This window comes from Lissotriton vulgaris, chromosome 11 (genome assembly GCF_964263255.1).
Source record: "Lissotriton vulgaris chromosome 11, aLisVul1.2, whole genome shotgun sequence".
NCBI lineage: Eukaryota > Metazoa > Chordata > Amphibia > Caudata > Salamandridae > Lissotriton > Lissotriton vulgaris.
This window is the reverse complement of record NC_141699.1, coordinates 1,028,854,623-1,028,872,172: the sequence shown is the minus strand read 5'-3', so window position 1 is coordinate 1,028,872,172 and position 17,550 is coordinate 1,028,854,623. Positions and strand designations below refer to the sequence as shown.

General features: G+C 42.1%; 1 protein-coding gene across 1 annotated transcript in view; it reads left to right on the top strand.

Annotated features, from left to right (window-relative positions):
• Positions 1 to 17,550, top strand: part of LOC147683962 (guanine nucleotide exchange factor DBS-like) — a 1,615,891-nt gene that overhangs the window by 306,411 nt on the left and 1,291,930 nt on the right. The window contains exon 2 of the mRNA XM_086942584.1: positions 10,533 to 10,616. Coding sequence (XP_086798710.1) covers positions 10,533 to 10,616 — 84 coding nt within the window. The remainder of the gene's footprint in view (positions 1 to 10,532; positions 10,617 to 17,550) is intronic.

The window sequence follows — 17,550 nt, the reverse complement described above, 5'->3', positions numbered from 1 at the left end:
CAAACCACTGGAGACCTTTGATGAGGCTTCTGTAGGGAGAACACTTTTCAGAGAAGGTAGATCTGGGATTTCAGACAGTAGAACTTTGTCCAGTTTTTTTTTACCTTGGCAGTGTTATATACGGTCCCAAGACACTCTTTGATGGTCCTGGTCAGTGTTTTCTTGACTGGGGGGGACTTCCGCCGACCGCGCAAAAATGCAGTTTAAAAAAATTGGAAGCATTAAATGCTAATAAAAGACAAAGGAGGACGATTTGGAGCCAATAGCCCATAAAGATAACGTCTAAGGGTGGGCGTAAAATCTGTTTCGCAGGCGAATTTGCGTATTTTCCGCGATTTCGCGATCCACGAATCTCGCGAAATCGTGGTAAAATCTGCGAATCAGCGGGGACGAATTTTCAGCCAAGCAAGGGTTACAGCAGCAGGTGCAAAAGCTGAACCTAATTTCTTTGTAACCTTTTACAAAAGGGTTACAAACAAATTAACTTCAACTTGGACACCTGCTGCTAATTGCTTCCTGGCGCCTCGTTGCCTATTTGCAACTATTCTCTGACCCTGCTCTGACCCTTGAAGCAGGGTCAGAGAATAGTTACAAGTAGGCAACGAGGCACCTGTCCAAGGAATTAAACCTCATCAGGAAGCACTTACAGATATAAAAAACAGGAAGAAGGGAGAGGATGGCAAATACACCCATTTTGAGTTGTCAGGAGGGGTTAAACTAAAAGAGACCTTTACAGCACAATTTTCATATGCATTTTGCTAAAAATAAAAAGCTGTATGTTCTGTAGAGGCAACTCAGGAATCTGGCCCTTCAGAGATCCGGCCTCTCTTTCTTTCTCTCGTTCTCTCTCTCCCTCTCTCTTTCCCTCTCTTTCTCTCTCTTTCTATCTATCTATCTATCTATCTCTCTCTCCCATAAACGGCTGCATGGGTAACTTCGCTATGCAAGCGGCTCGCGAAGGCGCAAACATTCCAGCAAACATGCAAAAAACCCCGCGAACACGCAAAAAAACCAGCGAACACGCAAAAAAACAAAAATCCTCAAATTCGCGAATTTTGCGGATTGCGAATTCGCAAATCCGCAAATTCGCGGATCGCGAATTCACAAAATTCGCCCATGCTTAATAACGTCTTTCTTGTCCTGGGGACAAAAAATATCAGAAAAAGACCAGGACCTTCAAAGAGTGTCTCGGGACCGTATACAACACTGCCAAGGTCAAAAAAGCTGGACTATAAAACATAAAGGGTCACTGCTATATGCAAACTTTGTTGTCTTGAAGATGTTCTAAAGGAGTAAAACAATAGAAGACCGAAACGTCGATTACACAGTCCATTTCTCCACGTTTCAATGTATTTTTAAGTGACTGTTTTACTTAAGAAAGATATATGTCACTTTCTGTTTTTATTTGGATTGGACTTTTTTTCAGATGAATCACAGGATGAAGTGTTAAATTCCTTGTTCTTTTGTAAGCATTGAAATCAACTTGAATTGTTGAAATGTACCCTATGAATTGATGAAATATAAATAAGAAAATATTTTTCAAAAGATTATCCTGTGTTTATTTTTATTATTTTTTTAATAGATCTTCATTGCATTAACTGCCAGAACGGTAGAATTTGATCAAGGCTGTAGCGAAATTCAATCAGATTGTTTCAAAATGTGGAGATATTGGAACCTAGTAATTCTAATCTGAAAGTAATTCATTGTTTGAAAAAAATCCCTTGTAGGCACCTTACACCTAACACTATTAGCATTGCCCAAGCCCGCAAGGGTATATTGGGTTTTCCCACCGTCTTGGAGGAATGTCTTCACTCTGTAGTGTATGGACAGTTGATGCCAGGTTGTCTTTTTCTTATGTACAGTGTGGATTTTGAAGCTGAGATTAGAATCAATGGGGAAAGTAAATGATTAGGCGCTGTTCATGAGATGAATACTGGACCATTGGGGTTCAACTTGTCGAGCTAGTTCTGCGTCTGGGGTTATATGCTAGTGTTGATGATGTGAGCGAACGCCATCCTGGGAGGGCCCACTTTGAGATGTGCCCGTGGGTGGGGGCAAGAGAATTATTCAATTTGGTGTTGCCATGGTTAGAGGTGATCTTCAGGTAGAGCTGGGTATTGTTCATATGCTGGGTAATGTGATTGGTGATTTCAAGGGCATTGTATAAATATTTGGAAGGTTTCTTTCTCTGTGTAGTATTAGTGTCTGAAGTCAGATTGTTAGTTCTGTGTAGTACATTAGAAGTCAGGAAACAAGCATAGACTTCTTGTGAGGATTAAAGAGTTTATTGCAGCACAGGAACAAACAAGCCTCTCACCATCTAGCTCGGCTCCAACTGACCACCATTAGAATATTAGCCAGGTCACAGTCAGAACAGAATCAACACAGTATTCTAACTACTAAAAACATAGAAGACCGACACCCCAAAACAAACAAAGTACAATCATATTTACAACACATCTCCCTCCCTTGAATTAAAAAACAAAAGAGAATTAATAAACAAATAGATTAGCAAATATAATCATCAAGATATACAGGTGGACGACGAGTATGAGAACTCCTCACACTGTTGTTGGTAGAATCATTGTAAATATCAGGAGGGAAACTTTGAACATGTATACTTCCAGAACAAGAAGCATCACCACCACCCTCTTCCCTCCTCATATCAGGTAAAGCAGATGAATTAGGATTGCTATAGGTAGACAACATATAACCACTACTGCTTGAACAAGAATCAGACCTGACATCATTGGAATTAGCACTAGAGTGTTTGCGATATAGAGCAACTCTGCGATAATTCCATTTTTCCCCATTTTCCAAAAGTAAATAATGGGGAAAGACTTGTTTTACAGAAAAAGGACCTCTAAACTTGGAAAGTCCTTTAGATATTCTACCAGGTTTATTTTTGACAAGATCACCAACAGCAATAGGTAAAGGAATCTTGTCAGCAATTTCCTGAGAATAACACTTTTCATTAACATTCTTTAACCAAGAGGGTGTTCATTTTGAATTGGGAGGTCTACCTCTCATCAATTCAAAAGGAGTTTTGAGATCTTGCTTGTGCGAAGTGGAGCGATAGGCCCACACCATCTCTTGTACTCGATCATCAGAAAAACATCCTAGCGCACATGTCATTTGAATAATACCCTTTACTAGTCTATTAACCCTCTCACATATGCCATTTCCCTGTGGATTATACAGACTGGTCCGATGATGAGTTATTCCACAACTCTCTAAAAACAATCGCATCTTATTTGACGTCAGTTGTGTACCATTGTCAGTTATCATTACAGAGGGGAAACCTTCACTACTGAAAAAACTCTTTAGAAAATTGATAGTGGAATCAGTAGTAATCTCCTTAACAAAACTGACAATTAACCATTTAGAAAAACAATCTACAACAACTATTCCAAATCGTTGATTAACCGGTTATTCATCCATTGGACCTATAAAGTCCAAGCAAATACTATGCCATGGTTGTTTAAGAAAGGAAATTCCACCATCATTTTGGGTGCCCACAATTTTTAGTCTTTTCTCCCCCTCTTTGAAAAAGCTACACTTTTCAACACAATCAACAGTATCTACATCAATGGATGGCCACCAAAAAATTTCTTGAGCCAGAGTAAGTAGTCTGTGTCTTAAAGAATAAGGAGGAACAAATCTATCACCCCTCATCAACTCAACATCATTCAAAAGAGACAAATCATCCAACACCTTGATAAAAGGTCGAACAGAAGGCTCAACAGTACTCTCTCTTCTGGCCCCCAACTTGATGAGATCAATAACTTTTCTTGTCGCCAAATTGTAGTACATTAGAAGTCAGGAAACAAGCATGGACTTCTTGTGAGGATTTAAGAGTTTATTGCAGCACAGGAACAAACGAGCCTCTCACCATCTAGCTCGGCTCCAACTGACCACCATTAAAATATTAGCCAGGTCACAGTCAGAACAGAATCAACACAGTATTGTAACTACTAAAAACATAGAAGACAGACACCCCAAAACAAACAAAGTACAATCATATTTACAACATTCTGCCGGCAGTCATTGATTCTGATTTTGTCATGAAACTGGTGGCGACAGCCTTTTCCATTACCTTTCTCAGGAAGGTAAGGTACATGATAGGATTATAATTGACATTGTCTTGATCAGTATTTGAGTTTTTAGTAGATTGGGGCCATCCTGAGGACATATGGAATAGTTTCTTGTAGGGGGTGCCTTCGAGTGACTAATGTATGCCCGTCGGGTCTTCTGGGGAGAATGGCACAATGTTTTTATTGACTTCTGTTGGTCATGATGAGTTGGAGAAGGGTGGAATAGGTTGTTGCCTCTGGCCGCGTAATCAGTACATTGTATCAGTACATGTGTTATGGATCACCTGTCGCACTCCCAGTCACCAAGCCTAAGAATTACCATATATTTCTGCATTACAGGAAATGAGTGTCCAACATGGTAATGTGTACCGTTGAAAATAAGATCACCATAATCACATACTTAGTACAGTACTCACGCTACCTTGGTTCTGTGCTCTTTCAATAGGAATGACAAAATCCATATTAGAAATTTGATATCATAGTTCAAGGACAAAACTGTAACATTTGTTTGATGTTTCATAGACATGACGAAGTCAACAATTACTCTAAGTGTTTTACCTTCTCCGCTTGGGTAATGGGATTCCTAGAAATTGAAATCTGTTTCCATAGTTCTCAGGGTTTATGTAATATTTATTTTAGGGAGAATTGATGGGACCGATTTATATTTTGGGTGAACAGGTACTCAGTCACATATGTGACGGGTATTACTTCCACATTATTAAAGGTGTATTAGGATGAAATCCACTTGTAATAGGGCAGATGGGATATTCGTCCCGTTTGTGATGGAGTACCTACCCGCCAAGATTCTAAATCAAAGTCTATGTTGTCCTTCCATTGAGGTGCAGCCATTCAGTGTTATTAAAGCTGTTAACTGCGGAGAGGCCAGAGCGGCTGACACTCGGATCAATTTGTAAATCAGGAGTGAGGATCAAGACTACATGAGTGTGTGTGCTGTAGTGATAAAAGTTTATGCCATGTTTGACAACATTAACTCTCGCACGGTTCTAAAAAGTTCCAAAACTATTACCAGCTGCTGATACTTGAAGCTTTGGTAGGTATAGCCACTACACACGCTATTTATGATAAATTAGTACTTTTTTTTTACTGCACACTGCTGTCACTGCTCCTGAAACTCGCTCTGTTATTTCTGGATGGCAGTCAATTATTACTCAAGATGTATTTCCTTGCTACTTGGAATCAAGAAATTATGTTTTCCACCTGTGGCTTTTAATTACAGTGCTACCTGAAGAACCTGTACTCACAGAAGGATGGTAATTTTCCACCTGCTGTATCTATGTAGGGGTTAGCTTTCACTGTCTGTTCTAATGAGGAAATGGTCTTGCACCAACGCAACAGGATTTCAGCCTTGCTGTGTGTTGACCCATACTCGTTATTTCTGCTCTCATTAGTTTTCAGTACATTTCATTGATCCCTTGACTATGCACCACTTGCTGCTTTGTAGAGCGTATTCTGTCTTGTGGTTACTCCAGAGTAGGGGTAATTTGCTTTTGTGTAATTGCACAAAATTTCAAGAAGGTTATGCGAGATTATGCATGTTGGACTTGGCCCTCTCGCAGGGTCATCCCCAAACCTTTTACCTTCCCCCTTCTGCTTTCTGAAACTGTTTTTGTTGGCTTTTAAGACTCTGCGCACATTCAACTGCTAACCAGTGCTAAAAGACTTGTGCTCTCTCATTTAAACATGGTAAAACTGACTTACACCTAATTAATATATGTTATTTACCTCTAAGTCCCTAGTAAAGTGGTACTACATTTACCCATGACCTGTAAATTAAATGCTACTAGTGGCACCCACTTAGGTAGCCCTTTAAATATGTCTCAGGCCTGCCATTGCAGCCTGTGTTTGTGGTTTTAAATTGCCATTTCAGCCTAGCAGAATAAACATTTTGTTGATTTGTGCTGTACCGGTGGAATAAATTCTTCACTTGTTTAAGGAAATCAATTTGACCTTTATTTTTATTTGTTATCCATTTAGTGAATCTTAATCTGATTTTGTTTGTCCATTCTAGTCATTTGACTTCCAACATTTGTATCCATCAATTTGCCCAACGCATTTCGGGCTGCGCCCTTCATCCGGGACTTGCTTCACGGTGAGCGTATGTCTTACACGTAATTGCAGACAGAATATAACATGTTCATCATTTGTATCCGCGGGGTCAAATGGTGTCTGCTCGCGTCAGAAGACATCTTGCACCATAAAAAACGTTTAAACTGATTAAAAGATATAACACAGCATGCGTGAGTATCCCCATAGTTGAAAATAAACCTTTTGCCAGGCCTAAACGTTTATTTTTAATACATTTTAGTCACCCCTAGGGTGGGTCTAAGCCGCCCATCGGGGAGAGTGTAGTGTATTTAAAAAGTTGGACATATACTTTTATATTTTGCATGTCCTCGTAATGAGAAATTCTTCCATTTGTTTTTCACTACTGCAAGGCCTGCCTCTTCTATAGGATATTATTGAGTTACCTTACTACTTTTGATAAGCGATAGCTTTCAATACGGAGCAGGTAAGAGTGTCGAGTTTGGTCTCTAAAGAATTGTAATTTAAAACCTTTAATGGTAAAGTCAGATTTTAAGTCACAATTTTGAAAATGCCACTTTTAGAAAATTAAAGACACACAATTGATGGACAGAGAGCGGAATAAATCAAAACAATCATCCCCCAGTCAAGAGATCTGGGTTAAATCCATTGTCTTTTGCTCACCATGCCACCTCAGTTTAGATCCAGCCACATACAAATCAGTCTTGACCCTGTCCCCCCTGGGAACCATCCACCCCGAACTGCCAAGCCAGATCCTCCCTGGACCAGAAACAAGCATCCTGGGACCGGTTTTGGGGTATCACCCCTCATCAGCCAGGCTAGCTTGAATCTAGTGTTATATGCCAAAGGGGATACCCGAAATGCTACCAGACCCGGATTAAACTTACAGTATTATAAGCAAATGGTCACAGTAGCAACATTTTTTGAAAGCAAAAAGAAATAAAGAGCAGCATTCACACTACCACTGTAAGTTGATCTGCACTGAATGCAATTTTATTTTTCAGCAAAAATTTACTTTTTGGTTTGGCAACGCAGTTGCTCTCCCATCTCCAATCAATCAAATCACTTATTGAGAAAGGTGCTCTAGTGCTGGGGAAAAGGACGGGGTTTTAAGGGTCAGAATGATTGTGTGAGGAAGGACAAGGTAAAGATGGTGTGGCATAAATACATCAAATTCACATAGTGAGACCAATCCTGGCCTGACATAGGTCAAATGTTCCAATTATATCACATAGCATAATATGGACACTGATAGAGGTTCTCAGTTGTTGGGGCTTGTGTGGTAGTATTTGTCAACGTTTCGACCCCTGGGGAGATCAAGGTGAATCCGGCCTTAGAATGGGGTCTTCATCAGGACTGCGTAACAAAGGAGAACCTAATTGTTCGTCAGCTCATGAATTGCGGCTGGTCAGTCAAAGGAAATGGTCTTGAACCGGCTCTAAGTAACACAAAAAATACGGCCAGTACATCAATAACTAGATGCAGTGCAAATAGTTATGCTATGTGATATAATTGGAAAATTTGACCTATGTCAGGTCAGGATTGGAAATGTAGGTAATTTATAGATGCCAGTCTCTCAGTGGCAGCCGACATGACCCCCGGGTGGCGTGGTGAGAGCTGGGAAGGGGAGAGTGAGGGGGGCGCTGAGGTTGCGCAATGGAAAAAAAATATATATATATATTCATTCACTCACCTTGCCGCCGGGTCCCACGTCACTGCTCCTGCTCTCCTCGTCAGACAGGAAGCCAAGAAGAACAGCCTGGCTCCCCTGAACAATCACAACACTGCATTTCAGCGTTGTCAATTGTAGGCACCCAGGCTCCCTTGACCAATCACATTGCTGCAATGCAGAGGCCCAACCAAGCAGTCATTGCGCACTTAGGAGTGGGCAAACCACTCTTCCCTTGCCCTGCTCCGGAAGCAGAGCAGCCCCACCCAACCGCCTGCCTGCAAAGGAAACATAAAAGGATGATAACTTAAAGTTATTATCATTTTATATTTCCTTCACTTTTCACTGCTCAAAAGCACTGGGGCAACGCTCCTCGGCCATAGCAGAGAAGCCATCACTGCTGTCTCTGCCCCTGCACTAGCCGAGCCTTGAAAATATTTGACCTGTCAAGTAAAATGTATTAACTTGTAGAGCATTTCTCCTTGCACCAGCAACATTGCAATTTGCATCTGCACACGTGGGACTCTACTGCCAGCAAATGACTAAACATATCGGCCAAAAAATAAGACTGGAACACGAACTGGATCCACCTTAGTGAAGGAGTCGCCACTGGCTTTCATGCGTTTTATGTTAAAAACTGCATGAGAGCAACACAAGGATTTGTCAGGTCATGTAAACCCAGAGCTCCAAAGGAGACCAGGGATGCCGTGCAGTATTCCCCCCTGGCACCTTCACAGAACTTATGTTTAAGGCCTAAACTGCACATGTTGGGTTAGCCGTAGCCTATTTGAGAGACCCCCCCCAAGTTTTTCCATCCCACTTAAAGCCCTGGAAGAGGGTGATGTGTTGGCGCTCTACAGAAGTCTTCCAATAATACATAAATACAATCAGTGAAAGCCGTATGGTTGCCTCCTGCCTGTTGACATAGCCATTAAAGAAAGGAGAGCTTATCAATGGGAAATGACTAGCGGCTCACTTTGAAGCCACCAGGCACAGCAGTGATACATAAGCAGGGCTCGAGTCGGGGTACCACGCAGGTGGACGGCGTCCCCCACTTATTTTACCGGAAGCTCGATAACTGGAACAAATGGAGCAACACATTCACTCTTGGGCCTCTCTGGGGCGAGATTGGAGCTCATTCAGAACGCTGCTCACGCGCTGGCTTCTCTGATGCAATTGCATCCATGGGGTGAGTGAGGGGAGGCAATGAGTCTGATGGTGCAAGCCAACTTTCGTGACGTCAGCCCCCCAACCCACCCCCCCCCCCACTTCTTTTTTTAGGACTTGTGCCCTGCACATAAGCACGTCTTTCATAGGGAGGAAAAAAGAAAGAAGGCCATAACCACATCTCCGACAAATGGAGGACTCCGAAGGCCACCTTGGTGGTCATATGGGGCTTGTCAATACTTGGACAGTTGGACAGGGCATTAACAAACCTGCAGCGTGCATGCGTGTATGTGCCTGCGTGCGCGCCTGTGGTGACTGTTTCCGTTGAGGTGAATGGAATGTTCGGGAGGAAACGTTCTGAGGGAGTTTGAAGTGACAGTTGGGATCTCAGGTGGAGGGTAACTACCTGACAGAACGTTATTTATTATCGTGAGCTCTGCCGCCCACGCGACGGGTTCTTAAAAAATAAATGATCCTATTCACCTTACCATTTCGTGGGGCCTCTCCACCAAATACACTACAGACCAGAGGCATGGTAATGCTTGTTTCAAATAATTAGGCATTTTATTGATTTTATGCACAAACAAATGGGATAGAAAACATGACACAGTACAACGCATTCCGGTTGTAAAACTATGTGCATTAGACACGGAGCTAGCGCCATCTCAGCCAATACCCAATAGGAGGATGCGTTCACTTCAGAGGGCCCCCACATCTTTCAGGTGATGCTAGTTTTAATGATAAACTGGCCTTTGTGTGTGCGGGTGTGGTAGCCTCCTGATGCCAACAGAGCTTGTGTCGCAGACATTATAACCACGCGCGCATTTCACGCAGAGGCGCGTTGGAGCCGCTTCCAGACATCCGCTTGCATTATTTACAAGATCTGACACACAGCCGGGTCGGCGCGAGTTCACTCGACGGCAGGACAGATTGGAGTTCGCCCCCCCACCCCCCCCAATAAAGCTGGCCCCCCTCTTTGTGTCTGCACCTACAGCTGTGCCTGGCTTCCTTTCATTCTGCGCTTCAAAGGCGCCAGCTTCGCTACCAAAATAATAATATTCCATTGTTTCTCACATCCCATTTCCCCTTTTTTGGGTAGAAACATAAAAAGGCACAGAAAGTGCGCAGGGTTTAAAAAAATGACAATTGAACTGGGCAGTTTTCTGCAGACCGTTGTAAGAGGCCAGGCTCTGAAGGGGCACGTGGCCAACAGTCTGGAGAATTCGGTACACGAACCAGAAGAATGATTTATGAATGCATACATTTATGACACGCTTTATAAAATGCACAGCCCATGTTTAATTTGGAAACATTGCCCGGCGCAGAAAGCACTACAGTAGGGCGCGTGCACGGGTTTCCCCCCCCCGCGTCAGAGCCTTCCTCTCGCGAGTCACGCGCTAACACACCGCGCGCGCCGGGCCCTGTCAGCCTCTGAGGGCCTCCTTTGTGGTGCACCGCGCTGGGGCAGCGTGTGTTTCTTTGCTTTCACTTCTGAAGCATCTCTGGTATTCACTGGGCCCCTTTTCCTTTCTCCACAGATGAAATCATGCAGCAGGAGATCAGGCCTCTGGTGGCAGTGGACATTATAGAACAGCTTCACAAGCAGTTCGCCACCCTCTCAGGTAAGAACAGCTCTTTGTTTTTTTTAAATATTTGGAAATCAGCTGTCACGAAATGTTTTAGATATGACTTTTAGGCAAAAATACGAAAGTTTCTTTAAGAAGTGGTGCTTACAAATATTTGTTTGTCTTTCATCTATTTTTCATATTATTCTCCTCCACCCAAACGCGTATTGCATTGTATTTTGCATTTATTTGAAAAGTTTTATTATAGCGCTGGCTAGACCCGGGGGTATCAGAGCGCTTTACATGGGAAAGGGCATTGTTTCGAAACATTGTTGCATGGTTACATCAGTTACAGTTGCAATTACCAGTATATGCTTAGGAGAAAAACGTGATCTTACACAATAATATAAGATATTAGCTCGTAGCATATCCAAGACACACCTCCAATGAGGAATGGAAGGAAGTGGGGGAAAGGTAGACAGGAGAGAGCAAAGCAGACAGAGTCAGGTATGTAGTGCCTCACACCCGTGCCTAGGCTTCAAAGCACTTTTCGATGGACAGGTCACATGCTACTCAGTGGGTCCTGCTTGGTTGGAAGACAGTGGGTTTAGGGAGTGGGTTATGTTGGAACTATTTTGGTGTCACTTGTGGTGGCCACATGGTTGCCCTTACTTTGTCACAAATTGCGGCGCTCTAGCTTTTAGTGGCGTGGAGTAGTGAGCGATAGAGTGGTGCACCCATAAACATCATTGTGCATTCTGGTTTTTATAGTGTGGCCTATGTAGGAAGTGTTTTGGTGTAGTGCATGATGGTGCACACTTATTGTACCATGTGTAGCTGCCCTTGAGCGGGTTGAATGGACTGATAGTGGTTTGATATAGGTTACTTGGCGCCACTTAGAAAGTATCACAGTATATTGGGTACTGAACTATTCGACAGTGCTACAAGGTGGAAGGAACCACTTTTTTCCCCCCAAAATTCGGCTACTGCCTCAAAACTTCAATACTCCTTAGCACACGTAAATTACAATGTTGCTTATATATGCCAGTGTTTCCACCAATTGTCACAATATAGTAAAGATGAGTTCTTGTTCTTGTAATTCAGTTTCAAATTTATTCGTGTTCACTGGAAACTCTCACACAGCCGACACATGTTTAATCGTAAATGGGAATGTAACCCACAACTTTTTCAAGGCTATTTCCAGATCTGTTCTCTCGTTAGGGTAATGCAGTGATAATTCCAACCCGCATATGGGCTCTACGGGGGTCATCCGTTGTGTTTTCTCCAGGTGAATTATTTGCCTAATTATGGCTCCAATATGGTCAAGGTGGCTCTCGCCAGTACAAGTAGTTTCTTGGAGACCCCCGTTCAATCGCAGCATGTCCGCTCGAGTGGAATTATCACCGCATTACACTAACGAGAGAACAGATCTGGAAATAGCCTTGAAAAAGTCGTGGGTTGCATTCCCATTTACGACGAAACACGTGTCGGCTGTGTGAGAGTTTCCAGTGAACAGGAATACATTTGAAACTGAATTACAAGAACAAGAACTCATCTTTACTATATTGTGACAATTGGTGGAAACACTGGCATATATAAGCAACATTGTAATTTGCGTGTGCTAAGGAGTATTGCCCTTGAGCTGGGAGTGAAGAAGACTGTAGGATAGAATATTTTATGATTATCCATAAGATCAGTGTAAGATGAATGGACTGTGGGTTTATAGTGTGGCCAATGTGTAAAATGTTTTGTGGTCTGGGGTGATGACCAGATGGCTGGTAAAACATTTCTCAGTGATCTTGTAGGTGCGCTTCGGCGTAGATCGGAGAAAAGAGTGTTGAAAGAACCCTTTGCAAATGTTTTAATATATTCTATATTTGATGTTCCAACTTCCATTCCACTAACAGTACTCCTTCAGAACAACGTGTGATCTCTATCATTCTAAATTTAGCAAAACAATGTGCCTTGAGCTGTGGAGCAGAGGGTTCTCTGATAGAATTGTGGTAAGTGTGCCAATTATGCTATTAAGAATATTAACATTGTTTCCACCTTGAAAGCTGCTTTTTTTATCAAGCTACCTCAGAAATGAGAGGCCTCTGCTTTTCATGGAAGGTTCCATTGAAGACTTCTTGAAGGGTATCTTGGCGATGAATGTGCAGACAAGATGGGCACGTTGCCCCGGTAGAAAGGCAGAGTACCTGGTTCTTTTCTGAGAAGACCCCTAGCTGCCACTTGTGCATTCAAAGGGGAAGCCCTCAAGAGTGAAGTTAAACCCAAGAGCCTGCAGCTCTGGAGGAATCCTACCTTCTTAAGATCCACAGACTCTGTGGAGAGTTTGTGTTTACTACCCTGAGCGGCAAAGTCAACTTTGCAATAAGACCTCTAATATTACAAAGATTATACCCAAGGGAAAGTAACCCAGAGAGAAGCAGAATAAAGTAGATTCTTAGATCACTAGAGATGTTAAGAAAAATAAAATACATTTATCTCTGTAATATGACTGATCACAACTTGAAAGTCAATTAGAGAGTTCAGACTGTGTTGCCTTGTACCGGGGTTGTCACCACGATGGGGGTTAGGGCAGTACTGTGAAGCCAAGATCATCACCTTGAGGTGTGAACTTAGATTTAAAGAGATGAATAAGAAATATTGCAAAAGAATCCAATACACACACAAACAAAATTCGAGCAATGTTATTTTATTGGCATTTAAGCACTGTAAATCTCATCAAAGGTGGAAGTAGAAGCCAGAGGTGGTGGCAGTATAATTTTTATTTTCTCTTGAGAATTTGTATTTTAGCAGACAACTGAAAACGAAACCAACCCATATCTATGCTCTCTGTCTGCCACAAAACCCCAATTTACATGCCAGCACCCGTACTAGTATTTTTGCAAGACTCATACATAACTACTAGTTGTGTGCTGTGCAACAAATACCAGTGTTTCCCAAGCAGATTATCTCCTTTTAAATGTGTGTGTACATCCATTGGTATTTCTACATGCCAACCCAGCTGGTCATAGAGAGGGTAGGAGGTAGGAGTCATGGTACTGCCAACGCAGAGTCTACATGTGCAGTATTAAGGCATTCAGACCAAGGCAGGGTTTAAGTTTGTATAATGAATATATATGCACGTCCACTGTCAGCACATAAGCAACCTCCTGCTATCAATACATCAGAAAACCCTCTGAATGATGCAGAATGGTCTACATTTGTGGACTGTGTTCTTATCTCAAGCTATTTTGATGTCTAGCTGGAACCACTACCTTGGCCTTCAGAGAAATTATGCCATAAGGTTATATACAACATACCTTCTGTAAGAAATTGGCCAATGGTTGAGAGGGGTGAAACCCTACTCAAGTAGCAGCCACAATCCTTGTCAGGGTGAGGCCCAAGCCAGCTCTAAATTATCCTGTGCTCAACCCTCGGGTAGCTTGGCACAGAATAGTCAGGCTTAACACCATGCGCGCTAGCGGAATTCCGCTCGCACGCTGGGTTTTGCGGAAACGCACTATACGTGACGAGCTGGGCTCGTCATCAGCGTGCGAGGAGGCTACGCCATGACGAGCCCAGCTCGTCATCAGCGTCGAAGGGGTTAACTTAGACGCAATGTGTAAAGTATTTGTGCATCACTTCAAACAGTAACAAAAGTGAAAACATGGGCTTTCATTGACTGGGAATAGAAGAAATCCATAAGGAAAGCTTACCTGAAGCCCACTCAAGACAGCACAAGTTAGATGCGTGGATTATGCATCGTCTCTGTTTGAAATGTTAAGCAGTGAGTCAGTAATAGCTGTCTGCATATTTGGCTGGCGGAAGCATACTGGCAGGTCAGCTCATGCACGTTTCGTAGTATATGTGACTAAAAGTCGGACGGGGGTAGAACGGAGTGTGGTTCTAGGTCCTTGACATATAGGAGAAGGTCTCTTCGTCTTTTTTGTTTTTTTTACCTCTTGTTTTGGAGTGTGACATTTTCTTTGCAATCTGTGTCACATTTTAGCCAGATAGGCGGACATTAGTGGCAACTTGAATATAATTGATGCATTAAGGTTTAAACCAGGCTTGCTTCTTTTAGGACAGCCAGTGCAAGTTTATTAGGGGTTGACTGATGGGCTTATGTTTCTCCCAACATTTAACAAAGTTGACTGTGACACAGATAAGGGTTTCAAGGAACCAGTGAGGGGTTGGGAATGCTGCCAGTAAGGCATTAGCACTAACAAGATGGAATGTGACCAGAGCTTGCAAGAAGTTCCACGCTTCTCCTTCAGAGAGAAATGACATTCCTGTGAATCAGAGAGCTTGAATTGCAGAACGCTAACATTTTCTTGGTGACATAAGAAGCGAAAGAGAAGGTTCAGTATAGGGGCCGACTTTAAGGCAGTGCGACCGGTGCGGCCGCACTGGGCGCTGACCTGGGGAGGGGGTGCTGACCTCAGGGAGGGGGGAGTGCTGTGTTTAGCAATAACTTACGATTTAAAAACACCTGCAGTAGAGTTCCTTGTGCGTTCAGTTTTCAGACAGCATTAAAAATGTGAAAATAGTTCATATGATTAATGTTTCTGCTAGACAGAGAGATCAGAGATTTGTTTAGTACCAGTTTTGACTCGCCATAATGCAGCACACATGGGTTAGTATGCCTTCTGCAATGAAAGAGTACCTGTGAAGAGCACATCTGTTTTTTATGTGGATAGCTGAGTGGGTTACTACTTTTGTCACAGAGATCCTTTCGTTACCGCCGATACAACCCTAATATAGAACAGTGACTGTTACGAACTGTCATCAAAGAGCTGCATGCAAGCTGCATAAAATCGGTTAGGAAGTTCAGCCCCCTTCCCTCCCAGTCTTTCATTACCTATTCCTAATGTTGCCGAAAAGATTTTTTTGGTTAAATATGCCATCTTATTCGTAAAACCAGCATTTACTAGTGCTTTAAAGCAAATGAAATGTATGTAAGAGAGGGCAAATGGAGAGATGAAGGCCCTTTTGCCCGGTGGTTGTGAGGGAATCCGAGGAGGTGGTCATGATTGTCGCACAGGGCGCCAAAATCTCTAAAGTGCGTTCATTATCAATGGCGAAACCATTTTTTAGCCTCTTTGGATACTTAAGGGGTGAGGTGGTATAGTGTCATAACACCAAGGCATTACAAAATTAGATATGTTTTGGTTGGTGTTAATAGGAGTTTAATTTTGTCAAACTTTTTTTGATATACATTTTAGACATGTACTTAGTGAAGGAGAATCAGCCTTTGTGTGTGAGATACTAGATGCTCATAGTTGATGACACCTTCAGATAGAATTGTGCATCATCTGTGTACTGGTGGATGCGATTCTGTGTTGGATGAGTAATGGTACAAGAGATTCCACATAATGATTTAAGCCAACAGGGAGGGTATGGATCCCTGAAGTACATTGTGACAGATTGGATGTCCGTAGACTCTTACGGTGTCCATGTGGACTCGATCTCCACAGGCAAGGATTGAGATGAACAGCTTGAGCAGAATTTCTGTTAATCCGGGACATGCTGCTCAGATAGAGATGCACAGGATGTTGATGGTGGCCAAATGTCTGAGCAATCGCAGTTGAGTTCATAACACTCTCCTATAAATTGCAACATGTACAGGACACATTATCTGCCTGTTACTGATACATTTTCTGAGGTGGCCTAGTTAATCAAGTCTTTTTTCTTCATGGAAAATTGGAACATATTAGAGAATTTTCAATTCAGTGTGGTAAATTGCTAAACTATTTTACAAGTCCAAGTACAATTAACTTAGCCAGGTTTACAACTCCTTATTGTGGGTACTGATGCATTAAATGAATCATTTGACAAAGAGGCCAGAGACCCCCGAGGCTATTGGATTCCTGCATCTGACGGCACCCTGAAGTCACAACCAGGCAAATTTGTAAATTACCTAATTTCTATGATGTGTGCTGCTTACATTTACAATATATTAATCCTACTTGCAAGTTCATTGATACATCTTTCTTGTGGTGACATATTCTGGACAATGTCCACTATCAAATTGTTTGGCCAGGTCCTTTTGACATCTATTCCTAACTTTAAGTTGATCTTCTTATGACTGTGACTGGTATGTCTTGTTGATGTAAAATTTGTCTATATTACTTGCTCCCCCGTAATATGGATCCTTCAGACTTGTTATCTTCAGAGCTTTGCTTATTCTCTTAAGGAGTACTGAATCACTGGCATATTATAATAATGGATGTTTTTCATGTGGCTTATTTCATGTATCTACCTCGTGATTGACAGTACGATTGTAGGAACAAAATTGACATATGTTAAAATATGAAGCCAATAAACAACATTTTTTTAATAACATCTTAAACTTTTCCTGAGTAACCCAAGGCTCAGTGACACACTGGTATCTTCAGTTTATTCCATAGTCATTCTGTGATAAATACATTGCAGGAAGATGAATAATCAAAGTGTAGCAAATAGTTTGTCGCATATGTCTCAATCAGGGTGTTTAAACAACATCCTGGTCCATGGTTAAAAGACCAGAGGTGAAAGCCCCAGCCAAATTGAAATCAATTTTATGGTTTCGATCAAGCCTAACAGATTCTGTAGGATAATCTCTGTGATGATTTTTGCTACAGGATCATTTATACCCATGGGTCTAAGTCAGGCGTGGGGTCCTCCATTAGCTGTTTTTGTAAATAGGACCAATCACCTAATTGAACCAACAGATCGAGAAAGTGAGGTAATTGGAGTTATAGGTGAATAGTTCTTTTAACATTATTTTTATGAAGTAGACAGAATCACTGGCCAAGTCTGTAAAAACGTGTGCTAAGGGATAACGTTATAGGTTTTATGAGGTGGTAGAACAAATCCAAGTACTCTCCTCATGTTTGCGTATACAACTGATTCACAGGTATTAGATGGCCTGTGGGAAAGAAGACATTTAGGTGTTTAGTAATAACATACATATTCAGTTAGTGTGTGCAGGTAGTAATACCAGGCGGCATATTGCTAAAAC